Source organism: Cebidichthys violaceus, unplaced genomic scaffold, assembly GCF_023349555.1.
Source record: "Cebidichthys violaceus isolate CVI_PGR_0920_01 unplaced genomic scaffold, fCebVio1.0.p SCAF_48, whole genome shotgun sequence".
NCBI classification, from domain to species: Eukaryota; Metazoa; Chordata; class Actinopteri; order Perciformes; family Stichaeidae; genus Cebidichthys; species Cebidichthys violaceus.
The window spans coordinates 2,036,894-2,064,834 of NW_027176683.1; the positions used below are offsets into that span (position 1 = coordinate 2,036,894).

The 27,941-nt window shown below is 45.0% G+C and overlaps 1 protein-coding gene across 1 annotated transcript; it reads right to left on the minus strand.

The window, feature by feature from the left end:
• Positions 1–3,889: 3,889 nt before the first annotated feature.
• Positions 3,890–25,374, minus strand: gon4lb (gon-4 like b). Its single transcript, XM_068729843.1, has 29 exons — positions 25,291–25,374; positions 23,978–24,340; positions 23,756–23,830; positions 23,564–23,614; positions 23,424–23,468; positions 23,168–23,272; positions 22,930–23,031; positions 21,714–21,854; positions 21,391–21,619; positions 20,920–21,021; positions 20,769–20,809; positions 18,001–18,176; positions 16,323–16,572; positions 16,003–16,089; positions 12,914–13,103; positions 12,670–12,820; positions 11,468–11,618; positions 11,233–11,349; positions 9,980–11,068; positions 9,228–9,474; positions 8,986–9,143; positions 8,106–8,303; positions 6,678–6,821; positions 5,930–6,238; positions 5,716–5,814; positions 5,515–5,641; positions 4,700–5,423; positions 4,262–4,364; positions 3,890–4,190 (listed from the first exon to the last, which is right to left on the minus strand). Exons 1-29 carry the CDS (start codon positions 25,312–25,314, stop codon positions 4,074–4,076), a joined length of 5,715 nt encoding a protein of 1,904 aa, XP_068585944.1. The 5' UTR covers positions 25,315–25,374; the 3' UTR covers positions 3,890–4,073.
• Positions 25,375–27,941: the final 2,567 nt, after the last annotated feature.

Genomic DNA, 27,941 nt, shown 5'->3' on the forward strand with positions numbered 1-27,941 from the left:
CCGAGCCGTTTAACGAGACGTTATGACGTTACTTCCGGTGTATGAGAATCTTAAACTCAAGTTGTGAACTTTAAGTGAACTTTTAAGAGTTGTGTATTTTCACTGAGTTCGTCTGTAAAGATGAATTTCAGACGGGGCTTTTATTGTGAAGGCTCAGGTGTGTTTGGAGGTGTCTGCAGGTGGACTCTCGTGTTAGCGGAAGTGTTCGCAGACTGACGGAGCACCTGAACATGAACGAAGGAAGCGACGCGTCTGAAGATAGATTAAAGTGAATGTGTTGTTTAGTGGATGATGATGGAGTCCGTGAGGAGGAAGTCCTGTCTGCTGAGACTCCGAGAGACCTGTCCGTTCAGGAAGCTGCGCAGACACACATACGGTCAGTTCATTCATGTGTTCATTACTGTGTTCATTACCGTGTTTAAATTAAAGACACTTTATTCATGTGTTCATGTGTTTAAGACACTGTATTAATGTGTTCATGTGTTTAAAGACACTTTATTCATGTGTTCATGTGTTTAAGACACTTTATTAATGTGTTCATGTGTTTAAAGACACTATTAATGTATTCATGTGTTTAAAGACACTTTATTAATGTGTTCATGTGTTTAAAGACACTGTATTAATGTGCTCATGTGTTTAAAGACACTTTATTAATGTGCTCATGTGTTTAAAGACACTTTATTAATGTGTTCATGTGTTTAAGACACTGTATTAATGTGTTCATGTTTCAAAGACACTTTATTAATGTGTTCATGTGTTTAAAGACACTTTATCAATGTGCTCATGTGTTTAAAGACACTGTATTAATGTGTTCATGTGTTTAAGACACTTTATTAATGTGTTCACGTGTTTAAAGACACTTTATTAATGTGTTCATGTGTTTAAGACACTTTATTAATGTGTTCATGTGTTTAAGACACTGTATTAATGTGTTTAAGACACTTTATTAATGTGTTCATGTGTTTAAGACACTTTATTAATGTGTTCATGTGTTTAAGACACTGTATTAATGTGTTTAAGACACTTTATTAATGTGTTCATGTGTTTAAAGACACTTTATTAATGTGTTCATGTGTTTAAGACACTGTATTAATGTGTTTAAGACACTTTATTCATGTGTTCAAGACACTTTATTCATGTGTTCATGTGTTTAAGACACTTTATTCATGTATTCATGTGTTTAAGACACTTTATTCATGTGTTCATGTGTTTAAGACACTTTATTCATGTATTCATGTGTTTAAGACACTTTATTCATGTGTTCATGTGTTTAAAGATACTTAATTAATGTGTTCATGTGTTTAAGACACTTTATTCATGTGTTCATGTGTTTAAAGATACTTAATTAATGTGTTCATGTGTTTAATGATATATCCAATCAGAAGGCAGAGTAGGGGCGGGATCTCTAACACATACAACCAATCACAATGTGTGACATCATCAATAGGTGCAGCAACTCAAAGCCAAACTGCCAATGCATTGTGGGGCAGTAAAGTATGTGCAGTAAGGTCACAATTGAAACCCTGACCTTTCATCACTTCCTCTTTTGTTCTTTAACAGATGTGTCGTCAGCAAAACCCTCTCCCATTGGTTCGTACTGGAACAACAAAGAAGGCCCGCCTACCGGCAACCAGCCAATGAGCACAGTCTACACAGAGCCCCTCCCACCTCCCTCCAGGTGCCACAGTGTCCGTTCTCACCACCAATCAGAAACAGCTGCAGGTGAGTGTCCAGTTTAACCAGAAACACTTTTACAGCTTGAACCAGACTCTGTTCATTTTTCTACTCATTCTACTGTTTTGGCCTAAAGGTGTTGTCATGGAGGAGGAGAACCAGCAGAACCAGCAGACCCCGGGGGCCGGAGCTGATGACTTTATGGGTGAGACAGATTGTTGACTTCTTTATTTCTGTCAGGTGTCCATCTATCAGGCTACGTCTACGTACAGATAAACAGAGAGGCTACGACTACGTACAGATAAACAGAGAGGCTACGACTACGTACAGATAAACAGAGAGGCTACGTCTACGTACAGATAAACAGAGGCTACGTCTACGTACAGATAAACAGAGAGGCTACGACTACGTACAGATAAACAGAGAGGCTACGACTACGTACAGATAAACAGAGAGGCTACGACTACGTACAGATAAACAGAGAGGCTACGACTACGTACAGATAAACAGAGAGGCTACGTCTACGTACAGATAAACAGAGAGGCTACGACTACGTACAGATAAACAGAGAGGCTACGACTACGTACAGATAAACAGAGAGGCTACGTCTACGTACAGATAAACAGAGAGGCTACGACTACGTACAGATAAACAGAGGCTACATCTACGTACAGATAAACAGAGAGGCTACGACTACGTACAGATAAACAGAGAGGCTACGACTACGTACAGATAAACAGAGAGGCTACGACTACGTACAGATAAACAGAGAGGCTACGACTACGTACAGATAAACAGAGGCTACGTCTACGTACAGATAAACAGAGAGGCTACGACTACGTACAGATAAACAGAGAGGCTACGTCTACGTACAGATAAACAGAGGCTACGTCTACGTACAGATAAACAGAGAGGCTACGACTACGTACAGATAAACAGAGAGGCTACGACTACGTACAGATAAACAGAGAGGCTACGACTACGTACAGATAAACAGAGAGGCTACGACTACGTACAGATAAACAGAGAGGCTACGTCTACGTACAGATAAACAGAGAGGCTACGACTACGTACAGATAAACAGAGAGGCTACGACTACGTACAGATAAACAGAGAGGCTACGTCTACGTACAGATAAACAGAGAGGCTACGACTACGTACAGATAAACAGAGGCTACATCTACGTACAGATAAACAGAGAGGCTACGACTACGTACAGATAAACAGAGAGGCTACGACTACGTACAGATAAACAGAGAGGCTACGACTACGTACAGATAAACAGAGAGGCTACGACTACGTACAGATAAACAGAGGCTACGTCTACGTACAGATAAACAGAGAGGCTACGACTACGTACAGATAAACAGAGAGGCTACGACTACGTACAGATAAACAGAGAGGCTACGTCTACGTACAGATAAACAGAGAGGCTACGTCTACGTACAGATAAACAGAGAGGCTACGTCTACGTACAGATAAACAGAGAGGCTACGTCTACGTACAGATAAACAGAGAGGCTACGACTACGTACAGATAAACAGAGAGGCTACGACTACGTACAGATAAACAGAGAGGCTACGACTACGTACAGATAAACAGAGAGGCTACGTCTACGTACAGATAAACAGAGAGGCTACGACTACGTACAGATAAACAGAGAGTCTACATCTATGTACAGATGAACAGAGAGGCTACGTCTACGTACAGATAAACAGAGAGGCTACGACTACGTACAGATAAACAGAGAGGCTACGACTACGTACAGATAAACAGAGAGTCTACATCTATGTACAGATGAACAGATCTCTTTCTTTACTGATTTTTGTTTCTTCTTCTGCCTTTAGATCTGGACGACGACATCGACCCTGAAACTGGAGAGAGAGCACAGCAACCCCCCCCCTATAACTAGTTTATGTCGGTGGTTTAAAGACTTAAGTTTCTCTTCAGATCATCAAACTGTTTAAAGTCAGCTGATGAGCAGACATCATTATATTATTGATGATCAGGCTGAACAGGTTCCATGTTCTTTATTTTTAAGTGCGTTGGTTTGATGAGTTTTATATCTTTCATTTTACACGTTTTATTGTGTAGTTTATTGTTTTAGGTTTTTCTTCTGTGGTACTATTAAGAGTTACAGTTGTTCTGTGTTTGTCTTTAATGTGTCATCAGATAAACAACTAACTTATAGTTTTTACTTAAATGTGAAACAGACTCTGATGAAACAAACACTTTTATTGAAGAAAAAAAAATAACTTTTTTTACAAAAACATTAAATCTGATATTTTCATATTTACATTTTATTATGTACAGTAAAAACATCTGTGTGAGTCCTTTCACAATAAAAGTCCTGGGACTATCAAACAAAAAAACCTGCCAGCTCTTCTGATTGGTTTATATCAGTCTTCTTCCTCATTGGCTGCTGCCGGCTGAGTGGGCGGGGCCTCGTCCTCAGAGCTGGTCTGTCGAGCCGCCGTCCGAAACAAACGCATCAAATCCCGAAACCGGCGAGAAACCTGCAGGTATGAGGAAGAGTTACTGACCCGGTCAGTCAACCAATCACAGAGGACTGAAAGCAACCAATCACCTCGCTCGGAGTCTTGTTGCCGAGCAGAGTAGAGACGGCCTGGAACGTGTTCTGATTGGCTCCTTCCTGCTGACACATCGTCAGAATCACTCGATCGGCTTCTCTGAAGACAGACAACAACAGGGTTAAATTCAGTCTGTTCCTCCTGCTGCTCCTCCTCAAGAGGAGGAGGGAGGATGTCTGAGGAGGACAGAGGAGGACAGAGGAGGCTTGAGGAAGAAAGAGGAGGACAGAGGAGGCCTGAGGAAAAGAGAGGAGGACAGAGGAAACAAGAGGACTGACGAGGCAGGAGGAGAGGGGAGGACTGATGAAGACAGAGGAGGCAGGAGGACAGAGGAGGACAGATGAAGACAGAGGAGAGAGGAGGCCTGAGGAAGACAGAGGAGGCAGGAGGAGAGAGGAGGACAGAGGAGGAACATTAAATAGTAGGAGGCGTACCTGGTCCAGAGGATGACTTTCTCTCCGCTCGCCGTCAGGGAAATGTTCTTGGCACAGACCGGGAGGTCAGGAGGAGGACTTGGCCGAGGAAGAACAGAGGAGGAGGAGGAGGAGACAGAGGGGGAGATGGAGGAGGAGCAAAGAGGAGATATGATAGAGGAGGAGACAGAGGAGGTAACTGAGGTAGAAGGGAAGATGGAGGAAGAGATCGAAGAAGTGGAGATCATGGAGGAGTTGGTGGAGGAAGTCATAGAGGGGATTATGGAGGAGGAGGAGGAGGTCATAGAGAGGATCGTGGAGGAGGAGGAGCTCATAGAGAGGATTGTGGAGGAGGAGGAGGTCATAGAGGGGATCGTGGAGGAGGTGGAGGAGTTCATAGAGGGGATCATGGAGGAGGTGGAGGAGGTCATAGAGGGGATCATGGAGGAGGTGGAGGAGGTCATAGAGGGGATTGTGGAGGAGGAGGAGGTCATAGAGGGGATCGTGGAGGAGGAGGGGTTAGAGGAGGTAACAAAGGGAGGAGTAGGGAGAATGGAGGAGGTGCTGCCGTCCCCCATCACCTCCTCTCTCCTGCTCCTCCTCACCGTCGGACTCTGCTTCTTCTCGATTGTCTTCCTCTCCTCTTCATCGTCATCCTCCTCTTCCTCATCCAGTTCCTCCTCCTCCTCCTCCTTCTCCTCGTCGATGAGAGGGAACGAGCCTTCCCATGATGCACCACTTCGTTCTGTCGACAGCAATCGACACATTTAGTCATACGTCTCTCTCTCTCTCTCTCTCACACACACACACACACACACACACACACACACACACACCTGTCTGTGGACTGTCGTCGTCCCCCTTCACATCCAGGTGTTTGTTACCTGGTCCGTCGTGGGCGGAGCTTATCTGAGAGTACAGAGGGTCCAGACTCTTCATGGCTCTGGACACGCCCCCTGAGACCTGGATGGGATATTGAACAGGTGAGACTCTCTACCTGTCTCACATTCACACCTGTTGAAACGTGGAGGACAGACCTTGTTGCCGTGGCAGCGAGAACATTCTTTCCTCCTGTGTCCACGGATCTTAGCGTCACGGCAAAGGCAAGGCCAGTCTTTATCCGACCAATCACAGCCCTGGAACACACGTAACAGTCTTTATCTGACCAATCACAGTCCTGGAACACGTGTAACTTTATAGAAGAACTCCATGAGTGAAAGCCCACTGAAGGTACCCCTCCATGAGTGTTACCTTGTAGTCCCTGTGGGGGGCCATCTTCCTCCTCCGGCGTCGGCTCGTCATTGGTTGGATCTTAAGCCCCTCCTCTTCCTCTTCAAGCTCTGGGAGCGTCACTTCCTCGAAGCCGCTGCCGGTCACGCCCCCTGACATGAGGCCGACGCCTTCTCCACCGTCTGACCCACCCCCTCCTTCATCCGGCCAATGGGCTTCTTCGAACTGCCCCGGGCGAGCAGGAGGTGGGCGGAGCTCGTCAAAAAATACCCAGAATTCAGCTTGTAGATGGGTGTGTCCTTTTAGCAGCGTGGCCATTTGAACCTTTAGCTAAAGTACAACGATCAATATCATCAATAATCAGTTAATGATCATGGTTAAACTGGTGTCTGTACTGTTATTGATCATGGTTAAACTGGTGTCTGTACTGTTATTGATCATGGTTAAACTGGTGTCTGTACTGTTATTGATCATGGTTAAACTGGTGTCTGTACTGTTATTGATCATGGTTAAACTGGTGTCTGTACTGTTAATGATCATGGTTAAACTGGTGTCTGTACTGTTATTGATCATGGTTAAACTGGTGTCTGTACTGTTATTGATCATGGTTAAACTGGTGTCTGTACTGTTATTGATCATGGTTAAACTGGTGTCTGTACTGTTATTGATCATGGTTAAACTGGTGTCTGTACTGTTATTGATCATGGTTAAACTGGTGTCTGTACTGTTATTGATCATGGTTAAACTGGTGTCTGTACTGTGGGCGTACCTCATCGATGCTGGTTGGACTCAGGTCTGGACCGGTCTGCAGGGCTTTAATGATCTTCTGATAATGTGACGGATTATCTCCAAAACTAATCTCTAACTGTCGCAGGAAGCGACGGCTGCGTTCAAATGCCTGCTGCTCTTCAACCTGCAGTCGGAACAGAGTTACATCAGTGATCGATTATAAGTAATCAATAACGTATCTATCAATTATACAGAAATATTACAGTTATGATGTTCACTGACTTCACAGTCAGAGGTTTCAGCAGGTTGAACCAGTTACTGTGGACTTCTTACAAACACCCGCGATACACCCACTGTGATACACCTCTAGTACACCTGTGATACACCTCTATTACACCTGTGATACACCTCTATTACACCTGTGATACACCTATATTACACCTGTGATACACCTCTATTACACCTGTGATACACTTCTATTACACCTGTGATACACCTCTATTACACCTGTGATACACCTGTGATACACCTGTGATACACCTCTATTACACCTATATTACACCTCTATTACACCTGTGATACACCTCTATTACACCTGTGATACACCTCTATTACACCTGTGATACACCTCTATTACACCTTTATTACACCTGTGACACACCTCTACTACACCTGTGATACACCTGTGACACACCTCTATTACACCTGTGATACACCTCTATTACAGCTGTGATACACCTCTATAACATCTGTGGTACACCTCTATTACACCTGTGATACACCTGTGACACACCTCTATTACACCCGTGATACACCTATTACACCTGTGGTACACCTCTATTACACCTGTGATACACCTGTGACACACCTCTATTACACCTGTGATACACCTCTATTACACCTGTGGTACACCTCTATTACACCTGTGATACACCTCTATTACACCTGTGATACACCTCTATTACACCTGTGATACACCTGTGACACACCTCTATTACACCTGTGATACACCTATTACACCTGTGGTACACCTCTATTACACCTGTGGTACACCTCTATTACACCTGTGATACACCTCTATTACACCTGTGATACACCTGTGATACACCTCTATTACACCTGTGATACACCTGTGGTACACCTCTATTACACCTGTGATACACCTCTATTACACCTGTGATACACCTATTACACCTGTGATACACCTCTATTACACCTGTGATACACCTATTACACCTGTGATACACCTATTACACATGTGGTACACCTCTATTACACCTGTGATACACCTGCTGTGATACACCTCTATTACACCTGTGATACACCTCTATTACACCTGTGATACACCTGCTGTGATACACCTCTATTACACCTGTGATACACCTGCTGTGATACACCTCTATTACACCTGTGATACACCTATATTACACCTGTGAAACACCTGCTGTGATACACCTGTACTGCTCACCAGTCCACACTGCAGTGCCTGCTCAGGATGTAGGAATGCGGCGAAGTCCCGGAGGAGGTCTGTCCGGTCTCCCAGGATGCAGCGCAGCTTCCTGAACAACAACATCACTTCCTGTCCGTCTCCCACCTGCTCAAAATCGCTCAGCAGAGACACAAACTCCTCCACCTGCTCAGGTACGTCCTGCAGCACCTCACGCACCTGAAGACACAGCGAGAAAGGTTCAACTTTGTGTTTGTTTCCTTTAATGTGCGATAGCGACACCCAATGAGATGGTTTTGATTCCCTCAGGGGAAAAGAAGCACAGCTGTTAGCAGCTCATGCTAAGCTGTTAGCTCCAACTCAACTCTGTACAAACTTTGAAGACGCTGATGATCGCAGCCCAAAGCGAGCTACACAACACTATTCCAGCCAATCAGCTGTGAGGGTGTTTAGTTCTGGTGCATATAGATACATGTATGAAGATGTATGAAGAAAACCGGCAGTGGGAGCAAGAGTTTAAATGTAACGATCTTTCTCTAGAAAGAAAGACTCCACCTTTAAGTTTAAGTCAATATAATCTGATGACGGTTTTCTTCCACTGAGATGATCCTAAAATGGCCACTTTCTACGAAAACTTGACAGAAAATACAGGAAGGACGACTAAATATGATCAAAAACTAACCAGGACATTTGACTGAGGACAACGACTTTAGGTCGATCCACTCAAAGAACAATAATTATAAATATATTGTGTATGGTCGACACCACAACTATGTTCATAGTGCGATTTGATGAGACTAAAGATGTTCATAATTAAATGGTGGCTGCTAACGCTGTCAGAGACAAGATGTCCGTTTAGCTCATTGAAGCTTTTGTGCATCGTCATCGTTTGGGGCCTCACCCGGTTGAGGTAACTCTGGGCGAACGCCACGTCTTTGCTCTCTCTGTGCGGGTCGTTGTTCAGGATGTTTTCGTCGTACAGCAGCAGCAGCTTCGCGGCGTCTTTGCTGTGACGCTCCTGACGACTTCTCCTCAGACCGCGAAGAGGTCGGCTTCGACCTGCAGAGAGAACACGGACTTTAAAAAACACAGTAAGGACCCATTCATAGTGCAGCAGGAATGTCTACCAGAGACGGCTCTGACCTCGTCCTCGTCCGGGACACCTGCCCCCTCCTCCTCTGGGGGTCCCCTCTCCTGATGGCGTCTCCTCGTCTCCTCCCGCCTTACTGCTCCTCCCTTCTCCGAGCGCCTCCCCTTTAGGCCCCTCCTCTTCCTCCTCCTCCTCCTCCTCCTGGGAGCCGGGAGAGGTCGGTGAGTGGTCTTCCTCCGAGTCGCCGTCTGCACAGAGTCGCCGCTCCGCCGCCAGCCAGGTCAGCTGCTTCATGGTTTCCTAGAGAGGTCACAGGTCAGCTGCTTCATGTTCTCCTAGAGAGGTCTGCTTCATAGTCTTCTAGAGAGGTCTGCTTCATGGTCTCCTAGAGAGGTCTGCTTCATGGTCTCCCAGAGAGGTCTGCTTCATGATCTCCTAGAGAGGTCTGCTTCATAGTCTTCTAGAGAGGTCTGCTTCATGGTCTCCTAGAAAGGTCTGCTTCATGGTCTCCTAGAGAGGTCTGCTTCATGGTCTTCTAGAGAGGTCTGCTTCATGGTCTCCTAGAGAGGTCTACTTTATGGTCTCCGAGAGAGGTCTACTTCATGTTCTCCTAGAGAGGTCTACTTCATGGTCTCCTAGAGAGGTCTACTTCATGGTCTCCTAGAGAGGTCTACTTCATGGTCTCCTAGAGAGGTCTACTTCATGGTCTCCTAGAGAGGTCTACTTCATGGTCTCCTAGAGAGGTCTACTTTATGGTCTCCTAGAGAGGTCTACTTCATGGTCTCCTAGAGAGGTCAAAGGTTACCTGTAACTCAGGAACAGACAGCACCGACTCCTCTGAAGCTGATGACATCACTTCCTCCTCATCTTCATCCTGCGTGAGGTCATCAAAATCCTCCTCCTCTTCCTCCTCGCCCGGTCGGTCCTGATCTTCATCCTTCTCCTTCTCTCCATCCTCGTCCCTCTCTCCTCCCCCCCCCCCATCCTCCATCTGTCCCTCCTCCTCTTCCTCCTCCCCCTCTCCTCCCCCACCTGCTTCCTCCTCTCCTCCTCCTCCTCCTCCTGCACCTCCCACATCTCTCCCCTCTTCCTCCTCTCCACCAGTGTTTTCTCCTCCGTTCAAACTGGCCACACCCAGAGCAGTCCAGTTCTCCTCCTCCTCCTCCTCGTCTCCTGCACAGGACGACGGAGGACTCAATGTTGATGTTGAAGCTGAACTCTCCTCCTGTCTCTCCTCCAGTGGCCTTGTGGAAGTCTGCTCCACTTCCTTTTGCTCCTCTTTGATTGGTCTGTAGGTCTCTTGCCCCAGAGCATGCTGGGAGTTGACAGTGGGCGGAGCCTTCACCATCTGAAGGACGAAGTACCCCGGCTTTACGGTGTCAGTGGAGCAAAGCATTGTGGGATTTGCGGTGTCCGGGTGGGCCAGGGCGGGGAGGAGGAGGGGCGTCCTCCGACCAATAGGAAGGCAGGACTGGATAATGTCCGCACACACTGGGTGGACGGGGACTGTATGCACGGCAGCCAATGGGGCGGCCCCAGAGTCAGGAGGCAGAGCAACAGCGGGGGAGCCAGAGAGTAACGTCACACCTGCAGGAGGAAGGGAGAGGAAGCCGATTGGCTGCACGTCCACCTGTCTGTCTGCTGCTGTCTTCGACCGTCTCGCCGTCTGCCCGTCCACTGGCGAGTCCACCGCCCGTCTGTCTGCCGGGGCTTTGGCGAGCGGCGGCAGAGATGCATTGTGGGCCAAGGTGAAGAGACGTCTGTGTGGGGGTGGGGGCAGATGGGCCGACTTCTTGAGCCAGTGGGGGTGGAGCCTCAGGGTGCATCCAACGGGGAGGGAGGGGGGGTAATAGGTGGAGGTGTGTCGGGTCTTCTGGATGATCAGCTGACTGTTCTGGAGGTGAGAACCATAAACTCATGTTTACAATGTTCACTGAGGGAATGAATCAAGAGAGAAGTAGAGTCATTTTAGACTAGACATCTATACAACCAGAGGAGTCGCCCCCTGGTGGACACTAGAGAGAATGCAGCTTCAACATTAGAATTAGTCTGTCCAACCTTGAGCCATTTGGGCATGCTGGCGGTGTTTCTGTCCACCGGGGGGCGCCGGTCTCCAGGCTCAACTCTGCTGCAGGCAAGCGGTAGCGGGGGGGCAACCGTCTGCGTCAGGAACATCTGAAGAAACATGACGAGAAGACAAAACGTTCAATTCCAACTGTCCGACTGCAGAGGACGTGGTCAGTGTGTGTGATGATGTCAGTCAGTGTGTGTGATGATGTCACAGCGGCGTCACCTTGATGACGTTGCCGTGCGGCGCTCTCGGGCCGCTCATCTCTCTGATGTGTTTCCTGAAGTTCCATCGAGTCTTACAGAGCAGGTAGGAGCTGATCAGCTGGTCCGACTGGATTGTCCCCTCGAAGTGCTTCAGACCCAGAACGATCAGCCTGCGCAGAGGCATGATGGGAAACCTTGTTGTTATTGTGCAATGCACACATACATGTATCTATTCTAATTTTTTCCCCATTATTTTATTTTCTCATTGCACAGCTCCCGTCTTCCTCAGTTGCTGAGGACGTTGCACTGTTGTGAAGCTGAAGCAGCTATCAGGCGTTAGTAGTAGTAAGAGTTCAAGTTGAAAGATACGTCAGAAGTTATGACATTTATAGCGTTTTGCTTGGTGTAGATTCTTCTATTTTTACCTATTGTTTTTCTAACACTCAATGTCTGAAGGAGGAGAAACGGATTTGGTGGTGGAGTTACTGACGACGTCTTTCTGGAGAAGAACAGTTCATGAAAAGCTGGACATGGTATCAAAGGGTGGGTCGGCCCACAGCTAGCAGCCCTGACCAGCATGGAGAAGGATTTGTACGAACGGTATTTCTGTCTGACAGCGGAGGAGAAGCGTTGCACATTTTATGACTAAGAATGTGTTTCATTTGCAACAGTCTTGGTGTTTGGAGCTACGCTACGCTAACCTGAGGTGGATAACCACAGCAGGACACGAGCTGCGGTGCTTTGAAAACGTTTGCTGAGACCCGAGTGGATCTACACCTCAACAAACAGGTTCACAGGAGGACCTCTGGCTGGAGCTGAACCGCACCGATGTTCTGTCGGACATTTGATTCTCCGTTTGTTTTCTTTGACAGAGTAAGTATTATGGTCTGGAGAGATGGTGATTGTGTTGATTTCTTTAGTCCTGTTTGAATCAGTAGAACAGCTGAATGCTGCAGGAGAGTTTGTAGCTTGTGTGCTGTTGTTGTTTTCACGCTAAGCTCGTTTAGCGTCGCGTGTAGAATGTTTTTCTTCCGGGGTCGGAGTGTCAGACAGCTGTCGGTTACATCATGTGGGTTGCCAGTTTGAGCGCAGTGGCTCCAGCAAAAACATATTTCCCACAATTTAAGCTTCTGCATTTTCCAAACGTACTAGTATTATATATATATATATATATATATATATATATGTGTGTGTGTACTTTGTGTTTTAGTGTACGCGTACCCGTCCTCTCCTGCAGTGTAAACACTCCGGTGGTGTCGGGGGTGGATGGCGGGGTCCAGGCTGCAGACAGGAAGTAGTTCTGGGTACAGGAAGACGGGACGGGTGGCGAGCAGCCAGGCGGCGTCAGCGGGCAGCAGAGGGAAGGCGAGGCCTAAACAAAGCCAGAACCACAACTAGAACCAGAACCAGAACAAGCTGCTGGAACAACCAAACATTACCAGAAACATAAGATTTCCCTCCTTACTGTTGGTAGCAGGTGTCATCCTGGGGAGCCAGCGTCTGGAGGTAGCAGGAGGAGCAGAGACAGGAGGAGCAGGAGGCTGTGCTCTCTGCTCCACCTCCTGAAGGAGATCCAGTGCCTCCTGCAGGTTACCCACTCTGAAGCTGCTCGGGAGGAAAACCTCCCGACGGCTGGCAAACTGCTGCAGCTCCTCCTGGAGGGACAAGAGGTGTTTGTGTTTACTAACCAGGTAGTGTTTGTGTTTACTAACCAGGTAGTGTTAGTGTTTACTAACCAGGTAGTGTTTGTGGTTACTAACCAGGTAGTGTTAGTGTTTACTAACCAGGTAGTGTTTGTGGTTACTAACCAGGTGTAGTGTTCGTGTTTACTAACCAGGTAGTGTTTGTGTTTACTAACCAGGTAGTGTTTGTGGTTACTAACCAGGTAGTGTTTGTGTTTACTAACCAGGTAGTGCTAATGTTTACTAACCAGGTAGTGTTTGTGGTTACTAACCAGGTAGTGTTTGTGTTTACTAACCAAGTAGTGCTAGTGTTTACTAACCAGGTAGTGTTTGTGGTTACTAACCAGGTAGTGTTTGTGTTTACTAACCAGGTAGTGCTAGTGTTTACTAACCAGGTGGTGTTTGTGGTTACTAACCAGGTAGTGTTTGTGTTTACTAACCAGGTAGTGCTAGTGTTTACTAACCAGGTAGTGTTTGTAGTTATTAACCAGGTAGTGTTTGTGGTTACTAACCAGGTAGTGTTTGTGTTTACTAACCAGGTAGTGTTTGTGTTTACTAACCAGGTAGTGTTTGTGGTTACTAACCAGGTAGTGTTAATGTTTACTAACCAGGTAGTGTTTGTGTTTACGAACCAGGTAGTGTTTGTGTTTACGAACCAGGTAGTGTTTACTAACCAGGTAGTGTTTGTGTTTACTAACCAGGTAGTGTTGTGTTTACTAACCAGGTAGTGCTAATGTTTACTAACCAGGTAGTGTTTGTGGTTACTAACCAGGTAGTGTTTGTGTTTACTAACCAGGTAGTGTTTGTGTTTACTAACCAGGTAGTGTTTGTGGTTACTAACCAGGTAGTGTTTGTGTTTACTAACCAGGTAGTGCTAATGTTTACTAACCAGATAGTGTTTGTGTTTACTAACCAGGTAGTGTTTGTGTTTACTAACCAGGAAGTGTTAGTGTTTACTGACCAGGTAGTGTTTGTGGTTACTAACCAGGTAGTGTTTGTGTTTACTAACCAGGTAGTGTTTGTGGTTACTAACCAGGCAGTGTTTGTGTTTACTAACCAGGCAGTGTTTGTGTTTACTAACCAGGCAGTGTTTGTGGTTACTAATCAGGTAGTGTTTGTGTTTACTAACCAGGTAGTGTTAGTGTTTACTAACCAGGTAGTGCTAGTGTTTACTAACCAGGTAGTGCTAGTGTGTACTAACCAGGTAGTGTTTGTTTACTAACCAGGTAGTGTTTGTGTTTACGAACCAGGTAGTGTTTGTGTTTACTAACCAGGTAGTGTTAGTGTTTACTAACCAGGTAGTGCTAGTGTTTACTAACCAGGTAGTGCTAGTGTGTACTAACCAGGTAGTGTTTGTTTACTAACCAGGTAGTGTTTGTGTTTACTAACCAGGTAGTGTTTGTGTTTACGAACCAGGAAGTGTTTGTGTTTACTAACCAGGTAGTGTTTGTGTTTACTAACCAGGTAGTGTTAGTGTTTACTAACCAGGTAGTGTTTGTGGTTACTAACCAGGTAGTGTTTGTGGTTACTAATCAGGTAGTGTTTGTGGTTACTAACCAGGTGTAGTGTTCGTGTTTACTAACCAGGTAGTGTTTGTGGTTACTAACCAGGTAGTGTTTGTGTTTACTAACCAGGTAGTGCTAATGTTTACTAACCAGGTAGTGTTTGTGTTTACTAACCAGGTAGTGCTAATGTTTACTAACCAGGTAGTGTTTGTGTTTACTAACCAAGTAGTGCTAGTGTTTACTAACCAGGTAGTGTTTGTGGTTACTAACCAGGTAGTGTTTGTGTTTACTAACCAGGTAGTGCTAGTGTTTACTAACCAGGTGGTGTTTGTGGTTACTAACCAGGTAGTGTTTGTGTTTACTAACCAGGTAGTGCTAGTGTTTACTAACCAGGTAGTGTTTGTAGTTATTAACCAGGTAGTGTTTGTGGTTACTAACCAGGTAGTGTTTGTGTTTACTAACCAGGTAGTGTTTGTGTTTACTAACCAGGTAGTGTTTGTGGTTACTAACCAGGTAGTGTTTGTGGTTACTAACCAGGTAGTGTTAATGTTTACTAACCAGGTAGTGTTTGTGTTTACGAACCAGGTAGTGTTTGTGTTTACGAACCAGGTAGTGTTTGTGTTTACGAACCAGGTAGTGTTTACTAACCAGGTAGTGTTTGTGTTTACTAACCAGGTAGTGTTGTGTTTACTAACCAGGTAGTGCTAATGTTTACTAACCAGGTAGTGTTTGTGGTTACTAACCAGGTAGTGTTTGTGTTTACTAACCAGGTAGTGTTTGTGTTTACTAACCAGGTAGTGTTTGTGGTTACTAACCAGGTAGTGTTTGTGTTTACTAACCAGGTAGTGCTAATGTTTACTAACCAGATAGTGTTTGTGTTTACTAACCAGGTAGTGTTTGTGTTTACTAACCAGGAAGTGTTTGTGTTTACTAACCAGGTAGTGCTAGTGTTTACTAACCAGGTAGTGTTTGTGTTTACTAACCAGGTAGTGTTTGTGGTTACTAACCAGGTAGTGCTTGTGGTTACTAACCAGGTAGTGCTAGTGTTTACTAACCAGGTAGTGCTAGTGTTTACTAACCAGGTAGTGTTTGTGTTTACTAACCAGGTAGTGTTTGTGTTTACTAACCAGGTAGTGTTTGTGGTTACTAACCAGGTAGTGTTTGTGGTTACTAACCAGGCAGTGTTTGTGTTTACTAACCAGGTAGTGTTTGTGGTTACTAACCAGGTAGTGTTTGTGGTTATTAACCAGGTAGTGTTTGTGGTTACTAACCGGGTAGTGTTTGTGTTTACTAACCAGGTAGTGTTAGTGGTTACTAACCAGGTAGTGCTAATGTTTACTAACCAGGTAGTGTTTGTGTTTACTAACCAGGTAGTGTTTGGTGATGCAGGTTTCGTGGTTCAGGGCATCGACATGGCGACACAGCAGGTGAACCTGAGTCAGCAGCTGCACATGCTGGAAGAGAGACAGAAGCATTCTAGTCTACAGTCAACACAAACATGAAGAGACCAGAGGACTCTATTGGGGGACACCAGAGGACTCTATTGTGGGACAATAGAGGACTCTATTGTGGGAGACCAGAGGACACTTTGTGGAACAGTAGAGGACTCTATTGTGGGAGACCAGAGGACACTTTGTGAGACAGTAGGGGACTCTATTGGAGGACACTACGTGAGACAGTACACTACCTGCTGTATCTGCTGCTGCAGCTGTAGTTTCTGGGTGTAGTCCAGGTGGAGGACTTGGTGGACGCGGCTCTGCAGCACCAAGACGGGACTGACGGTGTCCGGTTGTGGGCCGGGCGTGTCCTTCTGGGTCACGTTGTCACGGTGATGGTTGGTCGTGTCCTGCAGGGCTCTCTTCTGCTGCAGAGCTTCGTACCGTCTCCTGACCGTTCGCCGTCGCTCCGTCAACATGTCGGCCAACGGCGCCTCAAAACTACGGAGAGCAGAAAGAGACAAAACAGCCGTCGCACAGGAAGCACTCGATGAAAACCGTACGACGTGTGAAGACAGACACGGGATGTCTCCTCTCAGCTGGATTCTTCTTTGTGTGTTCTGTGTGAAGAAGCAGCAGCAGAGGACGTTTCTCTTCCTCCTTACCCAAGCAGCCACAGCACTGCTCTGCTGCACCGTCCCAGAAGGAGGATTCATGTCAGGGTGTGGATGTGTTTGTGTACACGATGAGACTGGACCGTGTTTTATCACTAGGCGTCCCTCTGAATCAGCAGCGTCATGAGACTGAGGGCCTTTCTCAAGCCCTCCACTCAGTGAGAGCTTCCACATGGAGAGTGTTTGTGAACTGATGTCTTTGAAGCATCGAGTTCGTTGTTTTGTCGCAATCTTGTTTTTTTATCAACCAGTGAACAGGAAGTGACCATATCTGGACTGAGAAGGAGTGACGTAGAGACGCCGTATACGTCTCTGAGAGACCTGTCAATCAGCGTGTAGCCCCGCCCCTAAATCGTCCCCTGCTTTATGGTCTGTTTGACTCTAAATGGAGCATAATGTACTAAATGAACATCATGCTGTATTGAAGAAGACTGTAAACTAGAGATTGAGACCATAAACTCATGTTTACAATGTTTACTGAGGGAATAAATCAAGAGAGAAGTAGAGTCATTTTAGACTAGACTTCTATACAACCAGAGGAGTCGCCCCCTGGTGGACACTAGAGAGAATGCAGCAACTGCGTTTTGTGTTCGTCACGCTACATACAAACATTTAATATTGTCAGCCAGACTTTAACAACTCAAATGTTAAATTCTATTCAGGGTCAAACCTCTAGTGTAGAAACGCTACACGCGTTCATTAGATTGTTAGGTGTTGATTATATCTACAGAGAAAACCAAGCAGGAGCCACCAAAGAAGCTTGGGAGTTTCATTTCATAATTTTACTTTCTCTGTATATTGTATGTCATTTAATTTTTTATGCTGTAAACCTTCATTCTGAACCGATACATTGTATGCAGTTTTTAAATAGAACTATTTTTTATACATATTTCATGGTAAATCTACCACCTCCCTGTTACCTGTGTAGCTTACTATTAGTCCTGTGTTTAACATGAAGCCATGGTTATGAAACATTATGACACTTCCTGTTTCCACCAGAGAGGGGGAAGCTTCATGCAGCTCGTCTGTCACGTAGTGGGGAGGGTCCGGTTTGAGAAAGACCCTGAGAGACTCCACTGTTATAAACAAACGTAACGTCATACTAATCATGTTGTCATATTGATTTTTAATAACGCAACACAAGCTGGATTTAGTGCTGCTGATGTAAGCTGAACCTGAGATCAACATAACTGTGATGATGTGTTGATGTGTTTGTGTAGTTGCATGACCTCCCATCATGCATCAGGACTCTTACCGTAAAGCCTGGGGGATGTTGAATTTGGGTCCAGTCTGTGATGGCACCTCCTCCTCAGCTGCCACATCCTCCTCCTCCTCCTCGTCCTCCTCAGCTGCCGCCTCCTCCTGCTCCTGCTCCTCCTCCTCCTCCTCCTCCTCCTCCTCCTCTGCTGCCACCTCCTCCTCCTCCTGGAGCTGTACATATAACGGACGTCAGTGTCACAGTAAACGGCCTTGTTGATCAAACACTTGTTTGAGTTTGTGTAATGTAACAGATATTTGAAGAAAACATGAAAAAGACTTGTTTATCAATGAACCCTAGCAATTGTGTGACAATGACGTTTGAATCAATACTGAAAAATACCGCCAAGTGTAAAAAAGAAGTCGCAAAGAAACAACAGGAGAAAGTTTCAGTTTCTCTCATTCACACAAACTTTGTTCTGATACTTCTCTTCAGTCACGAAACATCAACAGACTTGTTCTTAGATCTCGACTCTTAACTAAGTCCAGACTTGTTCTTAGATCTCGACTCTTAACTAAGTCCAGACTTGTTCTTAGATCTCGACTCTTAACTAAGTCCAGGCTTGTTCTTAGATCTCGACTCTTAACTAAGTCCAGACTTGTTCTTAGATCTCGACTCTTAACTAAGTCCAGGCTTGTTCTTAGATCTCGACTCTTAACTAAGTCCAGACTTGTTCTTAGATCTCGACTCTTAACTAAGTCCAGACTTGTTCTTAGATCTCGACTCTTAACTAAGTCCTGACTTGTTCTTAGATCTCGACTCTTAACTAAGTCCTGACTTGTTCTTAGACCCCGACTCTTAACTAAGTCCAGACTTGTTCTTAGATCCTGACTCTTAACTAAATCCAGACTTGTTCTTAGATCTCGACTCTTAACTAAGTCCAGACTTGTTCTTAGATCCTGACTCTTAACTAAATCCAGACTTGTTCTTAGATCTCGACTCTTAACTAAGTCCAGACTTGTTCTTAGATCCTGACTCTTAACTAAATCCAGACTTGTTCTTAGATCTCGACTCTTAACTAAGTCCAGACTTGTTCTTAGATCTCGACTCTTAACTAAGTCCTGACTTGTTCTTAGATCTCGACTCTTAACTAAGTCCAGACTTGTTCTTAGATCTCGACTCTTAACTAAGTCCAGACTTGTTCTTAGATCTCGACTCTTAACTAAGCCCAGACTTGTTCTTAGATCTCGACTCTTAACTAAGCCCAGACTTGTTCTTAGATCTCGACTCTTAACTAAGCCCAGACTTGTTCTTAGATCTCGACTCTTAAATAAGTCCAGACTTGTTCTTAGATCCCGACTCTTAACTAAGTCCAGACTTGTTCTTAGATCCCGACTCTTAACTAAGTCCAGACTTGTTCTTAGATCTCGACTCTTAACAAAGTCTAGACTTGTTCTTAGATCTCGACTCTTAACTAAGTCCAGACTTGTTCTTAGATCCCGACTCTTAACTAAGTCCAGACTTGTTCTTAGATCTCGACTCTTAACTAAGTCCAGACTTGTTCTTAGATCCCGACTCTTAACTAAGTCCAGACTTGTTCTTAGATCCCGACTCTTAACTAAGTCCAGACTTGTTCTTAGATCTCGACTCTTAACTAAGTCCAGACTTGTTCTTAGATCTCGACTCTTAACTAAGTCCTGACTTGTTCTTAGATCTCGACTCTTAACTAAGTCCTGACTTGTTCTTAGATCTCGACTCTTAACTAAGTCCTGACTTGTTCTTAGATCTCGACTCTTAACTAAGTCCTGACTTGTTCTTAGACCCCGACTCTTAACTAAGTCCAGACTTGTTCTTAGATCCTGACTCTTAACTAAATCCAGACTTGTTCTTAGATCTCGACTCTTAACTAAGTCCAGACTTGTTCTTAGATCCTGACTCTTAACTAAATCCAGACTTGTTCTTAGATCTCGACTCTTAACTAAGTCCAGACTTGTTCTTAGATCCTGACTCTTAACTAAATCCAGACTTGTTCTTAGATCTCGACTCTTAACTAAGTCCAGACTTGTTCTTAGATCTCGACTCTTAACTAAGTCCTGACTTGTTCTTAGATCTCGACTCTTAACTAAGTCCAGACTTGTTCTTAGATCTCGACTCTTAACTAAGTCCAGACTTGTTCTTAGATCTCGACTCTTAACTAAGCCCAGACTTGTTCTTAGATCTCGACTCTTAACTAAGCCCAGACTTGTTCTTAGATCTCGACTCTTAACTAAGCCCAGACTTGTTCTTAGATCTCGACTCTTAAATAAGTCCAGACTTGTTCTTAGATCCCGACTCTTAACTAAGTCCAGACTTGTTCTTAGATCCCGACTCTTAACTAAGTCCAGACTTGTTCTTAGATCTCGACTCTTAACAAAGTCTAGACTTGTTCTTAGATCTCGACTCTTAACTAAGTCCAGACTTGTTCTTAGATCCCGACTCTTAACTAAGTCCAGACTTGTTCTTAGATCTCGACTCTTAACTAAGTCCAGACTTGTTCTTAGATCCCGACTCTTAACTAAGTCCAGACTTGTTCTTAGATCCCGACTCTTAACTAAGTCCAGACTTGTTCTTAGATCTCGACTCTTAACTAAGTCCAGACTTGTTCTTAGATCTCGACTCTTAACTAAGTCCTGACTTGTTCTTAGATCTCGACTCTTAACTAAGTCCTGACTTGTTCTTAGATCTCGACTCTTAACTAAGTCCTGACTCGTCACAAAGTCTTGACTCACCACCATGAATCATTAGTAGAAATCATTAGAAACACAAGCTGGTAAAAATCAACTCACTGTATCAAAGAGCTCCTCCAGCAGCTCATTCACTTCCTTCTCTGAAAAAGAAGAAGTGTTAACACAGAGAGGACAACACAAAACACACAGGGTCTGTGGACCCCGAAAAACTCCTCCGGGCCTTGACCTAGACCCAGTCTGTAATACATACTGGTGATCTGGACTGCACGGTCCGTCCTGTAGTCCTCCAGATCGGGTTCATCTTGGTCATCCAGGAAGTTGTACTCTGGGTCGTCATCGTCATCAGCTTCCTCTGAGAAAACAAGCAGATTCAATAAAGCCTTCTGAGGGCTATACAAAAATAAAACAAAATTGAATTGAAAAATCAGCTGTCTGCCTCTAAACAACAAAGACTGTCTCACATGTCTTGTTGTCAAAGCTGTAACTGGAAACTTCTTTTAGTTACAGTATGTCTCCGCCTGACAGACGAACAAGGAGCTCACTATGGATACCACCACGGCTTTAGATCAAATAAATAACAGTATAACAGTTCAGAGACACATCTGAAGGGATCAACCTGATTCCTAATTAAACCTGAGAGTACTGAAGCCTCAGTGCAGCACTGAATCAAATGCAATGGTTACACTTTTTACACTTAGACCGGAATGTATTTACATCTGACCTTCACTGTCGGGGGCCATGAGGCCTTGCAGCCACTTCGTCCAATGACGGTCCTCCTCCCGCTGGGCGGCACTGTGACCGTACATGTCAGCAGTGATGTCCGGGGCCAGAAGCGCCGCCTCCAGCTGACCCAGAGGAACGTTAACCAGACGGAGTTTGGAGCGTGTACGGTACGCCAAACAGCTGGAGCCTTCATGACTACCATCATCATCAGCTTTTCTGTCCAGAGACTGAGAGACAGACAGCAGAGAGACTGGTAGTCAATCAGACAGACAGGTACAAAAAGGTGGGCGGATGCTGGGGAGTGGGGGGTGGTTGGGTTACCTGGTTATAGGTGTATGCAGGGCTGCAGTCAAGCTCCTCCTCCACAGCATTCAGTCTCTCCAGGAAGGAAGACTCAGGAGCAGTGAGGAGGTGATGAGGAGCGCAGGTCATCAACTGTTCCCCCAGGTGTTCTGGAGGTCTCTATAAAACAGGTCAGAGGTCAGGGGTCAGGATTCCCACAGGGGGTCGGTTACCTGCAGGAGGTCAGGGGGTCGGTTACCTGTTGGAGGTCAGGGGGTCGGTTACATGTAGGAGGTCAGGGGTCGGTTACCTGTCGGAGGTCAGGGGTCGGTTACCTGTTGGAGGTCAGGGGGTCGGTTACATGTAGGAGGTCAGGGGTCGGTTACCTGTCGGAGGTCAGGGGTCGGTTACCTGTAGGAGGTCAGGGGGTCGGTTACCTGTAGGAGGTCAGGGGTCGGTTACGTGTAGGAGGTCAGGGGGTCGGTTACCTGTAGGAGGTCAGGGGGTCGGTTACCTGTGGGAGGTCAGGGGGTCGGTTACCTGTGGGAGGTCAGGGGTCGGTTACCTGCGGGAGGTCAGGGGGTCGGTTACCTGTAGGAGGTCAGGGGGTCGGTTACCTGTAGGAGGTCAGGAGGTCGGTTACCTGTAGGAGGTCAGGGGGTCGGTTACCTGTTGGAGGTCAGGGGTCGGTTACCTGTAGGAGGTCAGGGGGTCGGTTACGTGTAGGAGGTCAGGAGTCGGTTACGTGTAGGAGGTCAGGGGTCGGTTACGTGTAGGAGGTTAGGGGGTCGGTTACCTGTAGGAGGTCAGGGGGTCGGTTACCTGTAGGAGGTCAGGGGTCGGTTACCTGTAGGAGGTCAGGGGTCGGTTACCTGCAGGAGGTCAGGGGGTCGGTTACGTGTAGGAGGTCAGGAGTCGGTTACGTGTAGGAGGTCAGGGGTCGGTTACGTGTAGGAGGTCAGGAGTCGGTTACGTGTAGGAGGTCAGGGGTCGGTTACGTGTAGGAGGTTAGGGGGTCGGTTACCTGTAGGAGGTCAGGGGTCGGTTACCTGTAGGAGGTCAGGGGTCGGTTACCTGCAGGAGGTCAGGGGGTCGGTTACCTGTAGGAGGTCAGGGGTCGGTTACCTGCAGGAGGTCAGGGGGTCGGTTACCTGTAGGAGGTCAGGGGGTCGGTTACCTGTAGGAGGTCAGGGGGTCGGTTACCTGTAGGAGGTCAGGGGGTCGGTTACCTGTAGGAGGTCAGGGGGTCGGTTACCTGTCGGGGTTCATCTGTCCTCTGATCTGCCAGAAGTTTGAGTTGAGAGCCCTGATGCTTTTTGAGAGGGGAAGCCAAGCTGTCTGCATCACTGAGGAAGGACTGCGCGCACGCGCACACACACACACACACACACACACACACACACACAAAGTACTTTAGATAATTTGCGAACGCACAATAAAAGTTTAGAATGTCTGAATGTAAAACAGACACTAAAGGTCAAAGAATGACCCACCTCTTCTGCCGTGTCTTCCTCCTCCTCCTCTTCCTCATCGGGACAATACTCTTCATCTGATGAGTCTTCATCCTCCTCAAGATCAATGTCAACAAACTGAGGGGGCTGCAGGAGAGACAGACAGACAGACAGAGGGACAGACAGACAAACAACAAAATAAGTTATTACTTAATGATATGTATTTTATCTTTGGCTGTAATGTAACCTGAACATTAATGCCAATAAAGTTTATTTGAATTGAACTGAACAGACAGACCTTGACAGTGGCTGCATTCAATGCTGACAGACTCCAGTTCAGTGGCTGTAAGCAGACAGACAGGTAAAGGACAACCAGATTAAACAGACTTGTTTTGAAAGTTAAAAGTATCAGAGAGGATTGTGGGGGATTGAGATCACCTGTCCCTGCTGAACGGCCTGTTTCAGTCTGGATCGAGTCATTTTTGGCTCCTGATGGAAGAAAGAAAACACAGTTTATAGAGAACAGAGTACCTGAACAGGTAGAGAACAGAGTACCTGAACAGGTAGTGAACAGAGTACCTGAACAAGTAGAGAACAGAGCTGTAGGACAAAGACAACATGGACACTTACAAACATCGGCAGGTTCTGAGTGTCTCTGATGGCAGCTTTCATCATGGCCACCACACGCTCATGGGTTATCACCTCCTGACAGGGGACACACAACATGTGACGTGTGTGTGTGTGTGTGTGTGTGTGTGTGTGTGTGTGTGTGTGTGTGTGTGTGTGTGCATGTATGTATGTATGTATGTATGTATACGTATATATACACATGTGTGTGTGAGAGAGACTCACGTGCAGGATGGCGCGCACGTTGCTGGACGTCAGGTTGTGTTGTTTGGACTTCCTGTCCAGGTCGATGTCCAGTCGTCCCAGTTCGTCCTCACTGGCCTCGCTGGTCACCAAGTCGATGGGTGGATTCAACCAAACTTTATTCAAACAGGATCCCACGTGTTCGCGTGTCATTGTGATGTCACAGTTTACTACTTCTGTGTCACCTGAGACAGGTGTTCTCTCCTCTTCCTGTCTGGCACTTCCTGTACGGGACATTGGAGACTTCCTGTCTAGTTTGAAGACGACGGTCTCACCGTCTGTCCTCAAAGATTTAGACTGCAGAGGACAAATGTCCTCTTGGGCTGGACGCCTCCTCTCCATCTGCTGCAAGACACAACCCACCAGTACAACGTGTACCTCTGAGATGTAGTGCAGTATAAAGTACAACATGTACCTCTGAGATGTAGTACAGTATAAAGTACAACGTGTACCTCTGAGATGTAGTGCAGTATAAAGTACAACGTGTACCTCTGAGATGTAGTACAGTATAAAGTACAACGTGTACCTCTGAGATGTAGTGCAGTATAAAGTACAACGTGTACCTCTGAGATGTAGTGCAGTATAAAGTACAACGTGTACCTCTGAGATGTAGTGCAGTATAAAGTACAACATGTACCTCTGAGATGTAGTACAGTATAAAGTACAACGTGTACCTCTGAGATGTAGTGCAGTATAAAGTACAACGTGTACCTCTGAGATGTAGTACAGTATAAAGTACAACGTGTACCTCTGAGATGTAGTGCAGTATAAAGTACAACGTGTACCTCTGAGATGTAGTACAGTATAAAGTACAACGTGTACCTCTGAGATGTAGTACAGTATAAAGTACAACGTGTACCTCTGAGATGTAGTACAGTATAAAGTACAACGTGTACCTCTGAGATGTAGTACAGTATAAAGTACTATGTTTACGCTCTAACTCTAGTTTAGCTTTAATGCTAATGCTATGCTAATGCTACTTAAGAACCATAACAGAGGAAACATTCCTCATCTGTCTCTCTGTTGGTACAACCATAACTCATCAACGCAAAGCTTTACAAGGACATCATCATAATCATAATAATAATAATAATAATAATAGCTGTTAGCAGCTAGCCGTAGCTAAGTTAACACACAATTGAGCATGCGCAGTGGCTGTTCCGTGTTTTTCATGTTGGAGGCGCCAAGTTTCAGCCGTAATAATAATAATAATAATAACAATAATAATAATAATAACAGAACCGGAAGCATTGAACAACAGAATCTGTTATTTGTAATAAAACTGAAAGATTTACCTTGAGACTGCCGTCAGTAGCCATCAGCTACTCCGTCATGTTAGCTGCGTTAGCTCCTGCTAGCTCAGTTAGCCTCTGTTCCGCCAACAACAAATAAGACTTCCGGCGGGGGTCCTTCAGAATAAAAGCGGAGCGTCTCACTGTGAAAGCTGCACATCGCCTCCTGTTGTTCTGGATGTTCTTTATCATCATTATGTAAAGTTTATATTCTAGATATTATAATGTGTTTAAATAGATCTTCTTCACAATTCACCCATTCATAAATGATATGTTTAAATTATATATATATATATATATATATATATATATATATATACATATAAATATATATATAATTTAATAATTAAAATCATATTTATATAATATAAATATGTGAATATATATATGTATATTTATAATATATATATATATAAATATGTATACAGTATATATATAAATATATATATACAGTATGTTTATATATATATATATATTTATAATAGTTATATATATACTGTATATATATAGTATATATATAATTTAATAATTTAATATATATATGTGTATATATATATAATATGATATAATATTCTTCTTCTTGTGTTGTTGTTTCTGAGGAGCAAACCTGATTATTAAATCATTATATAAGTTATTATATTACATTATATTTATATATTATATATATATTATATATTTATATATTATATATATATATATGAATATCATGAAGCCCAGAAAACAAACTCTGGACTCTGGTTCATGATTGTGAACTCTTTATGTGACCTCAGTCAACACGTGTCATCAGATAACACGAGAGAGACAACAGTTCACATATCACACTTTATCTTTATTCATGAGGAGCTGCGGCTCAGGGGGAGGGGCGTGGCCTGTTAGAGGCGGAGTTTAGTTTGGAGTAGGTGGGGCGTCAGTCCTCGTCACAGAGCAGCAGAATGAGGTCACTGCGGTAGAGTTTCCCTCCGTCTGATAACTCCATGATGGAGGAGAGATGGAGGTCTGCAGAGCCCACAGCCTGCAGCACAAAACTCAGGGTTACTCTGAACTCGCTGTGTGTCACACTCACACACTCACACACTCGGAGCAGACTGGAAACAGACTAGAAACAGACTGGGAGCAGACTGGAAACAGACTAGAAATAAACTGGGAGCAGACTGGAAACAGACTGGAAACAGATTAGAAACAGACTGGGAGCAGACTGGAAACAGACTAGAAATAGACTGGGTGCAGACTGGAAACAGACTGGAGACAGACTAGAAACAGATTAGAAACTGACTGAAAATAGACTGGGAGCAGACTAGAAACAGACTGGGAGCAGACTGGAAACAGACTGGAAACAGACTAGAAACAGACTGGAAACAGACTGGAAACAGACTAGAAATAGACTAGAAACAGACTGGAAACAGACTGGAAACAGACTAGAAACAGACTGGAAACAGACATGAAACAGACTGGAAACAGACTAAAAACTGACTGGAAACAGACTGGAAGCAGACTAAAAACAGACTAGAAACAGACTGGAAAAAGACTAGAAACAGACTGGAAACATACTGGGAGCAGACTGGAAACAGTCTGGAAGCAGACTAGAAATAGACTGGGAACATACTGGAAACAGACTAGGACCAGACTGGAAACAGACATGAAACAGACTAGAAAGAGACTGGAAGCAGACTGGAACTAGACTAGAAACAGACTGGAACTAGACTAGAAACAGACTGGAAACAGACTGGGAGCAGACTGGAAACAGACTAGAAATAGACTGGAAACAGATTGGGAGCAGATTGGAAACAGACTGGAAACAGACATGAAACAGACTGGAAACAGACTGGAAACAGACATGAAACAGACTGGAAACAGACTAGAAACAAACTGAAAACAGACTGGGAGCAGACTGGAAACAGACTAGAAACAGACTGGAAACAGACTGGGAGCTGACTGGAAACAGACTAGAAATAGCCTGGGAGCAGACTGGAAGTAGACTGGAAACACACTGGGAGCAGACTGGAAACAGACTGGGAGCAGACTGGAAACAGACTAGGGACAGACTGGAAACAGACTGAAAACAGACTGGAAACAGACTGGGAGCAGACTGGAAACAGACTGGAACTAGACTAGAAACAGACTGGAAACAGACTGGGAGCAGACTGGAAACAGTCTGGAAGCAGACTAGAAATAGACTAGAAACAGACTGGAAACAGAATGACTAGAAACAGACTGGAAACAGACTGGAAGCAGACTGGACTGAACGTAAAGTCTGAAAAGATTTTAATAATAATTAATTATATTCTAATAAAAACAGACAAATAATCTCCATGACGACCAAGCAAGGACTGATGAAGACCACACAATTTGGTTGAAAGCCTCAGAAAAAACAAGTGGGACATTTTGATGAGATTTGTTTGTCTTTAACATAAACGTCAAAGAGGAGAGGACTCACCTCCTCCCCTCCTCCCCTCCTCTCCTCCCCTCCTCTCTTCTCCCTTCCTTCCCTTCTCCTCCCCTCCTCCTCCTACTCCTCCTCACCTCCTCATCCCCTGTTTTATGACATAATAATTACAGCTACATGAAAGCGTCTCATATTGCGTTATAAACACTTTGTTGATGGTTTCTATGTTTATTCAAGATAAAGTGGAGGGTTTAAAAAAAAGAAGCGTTCA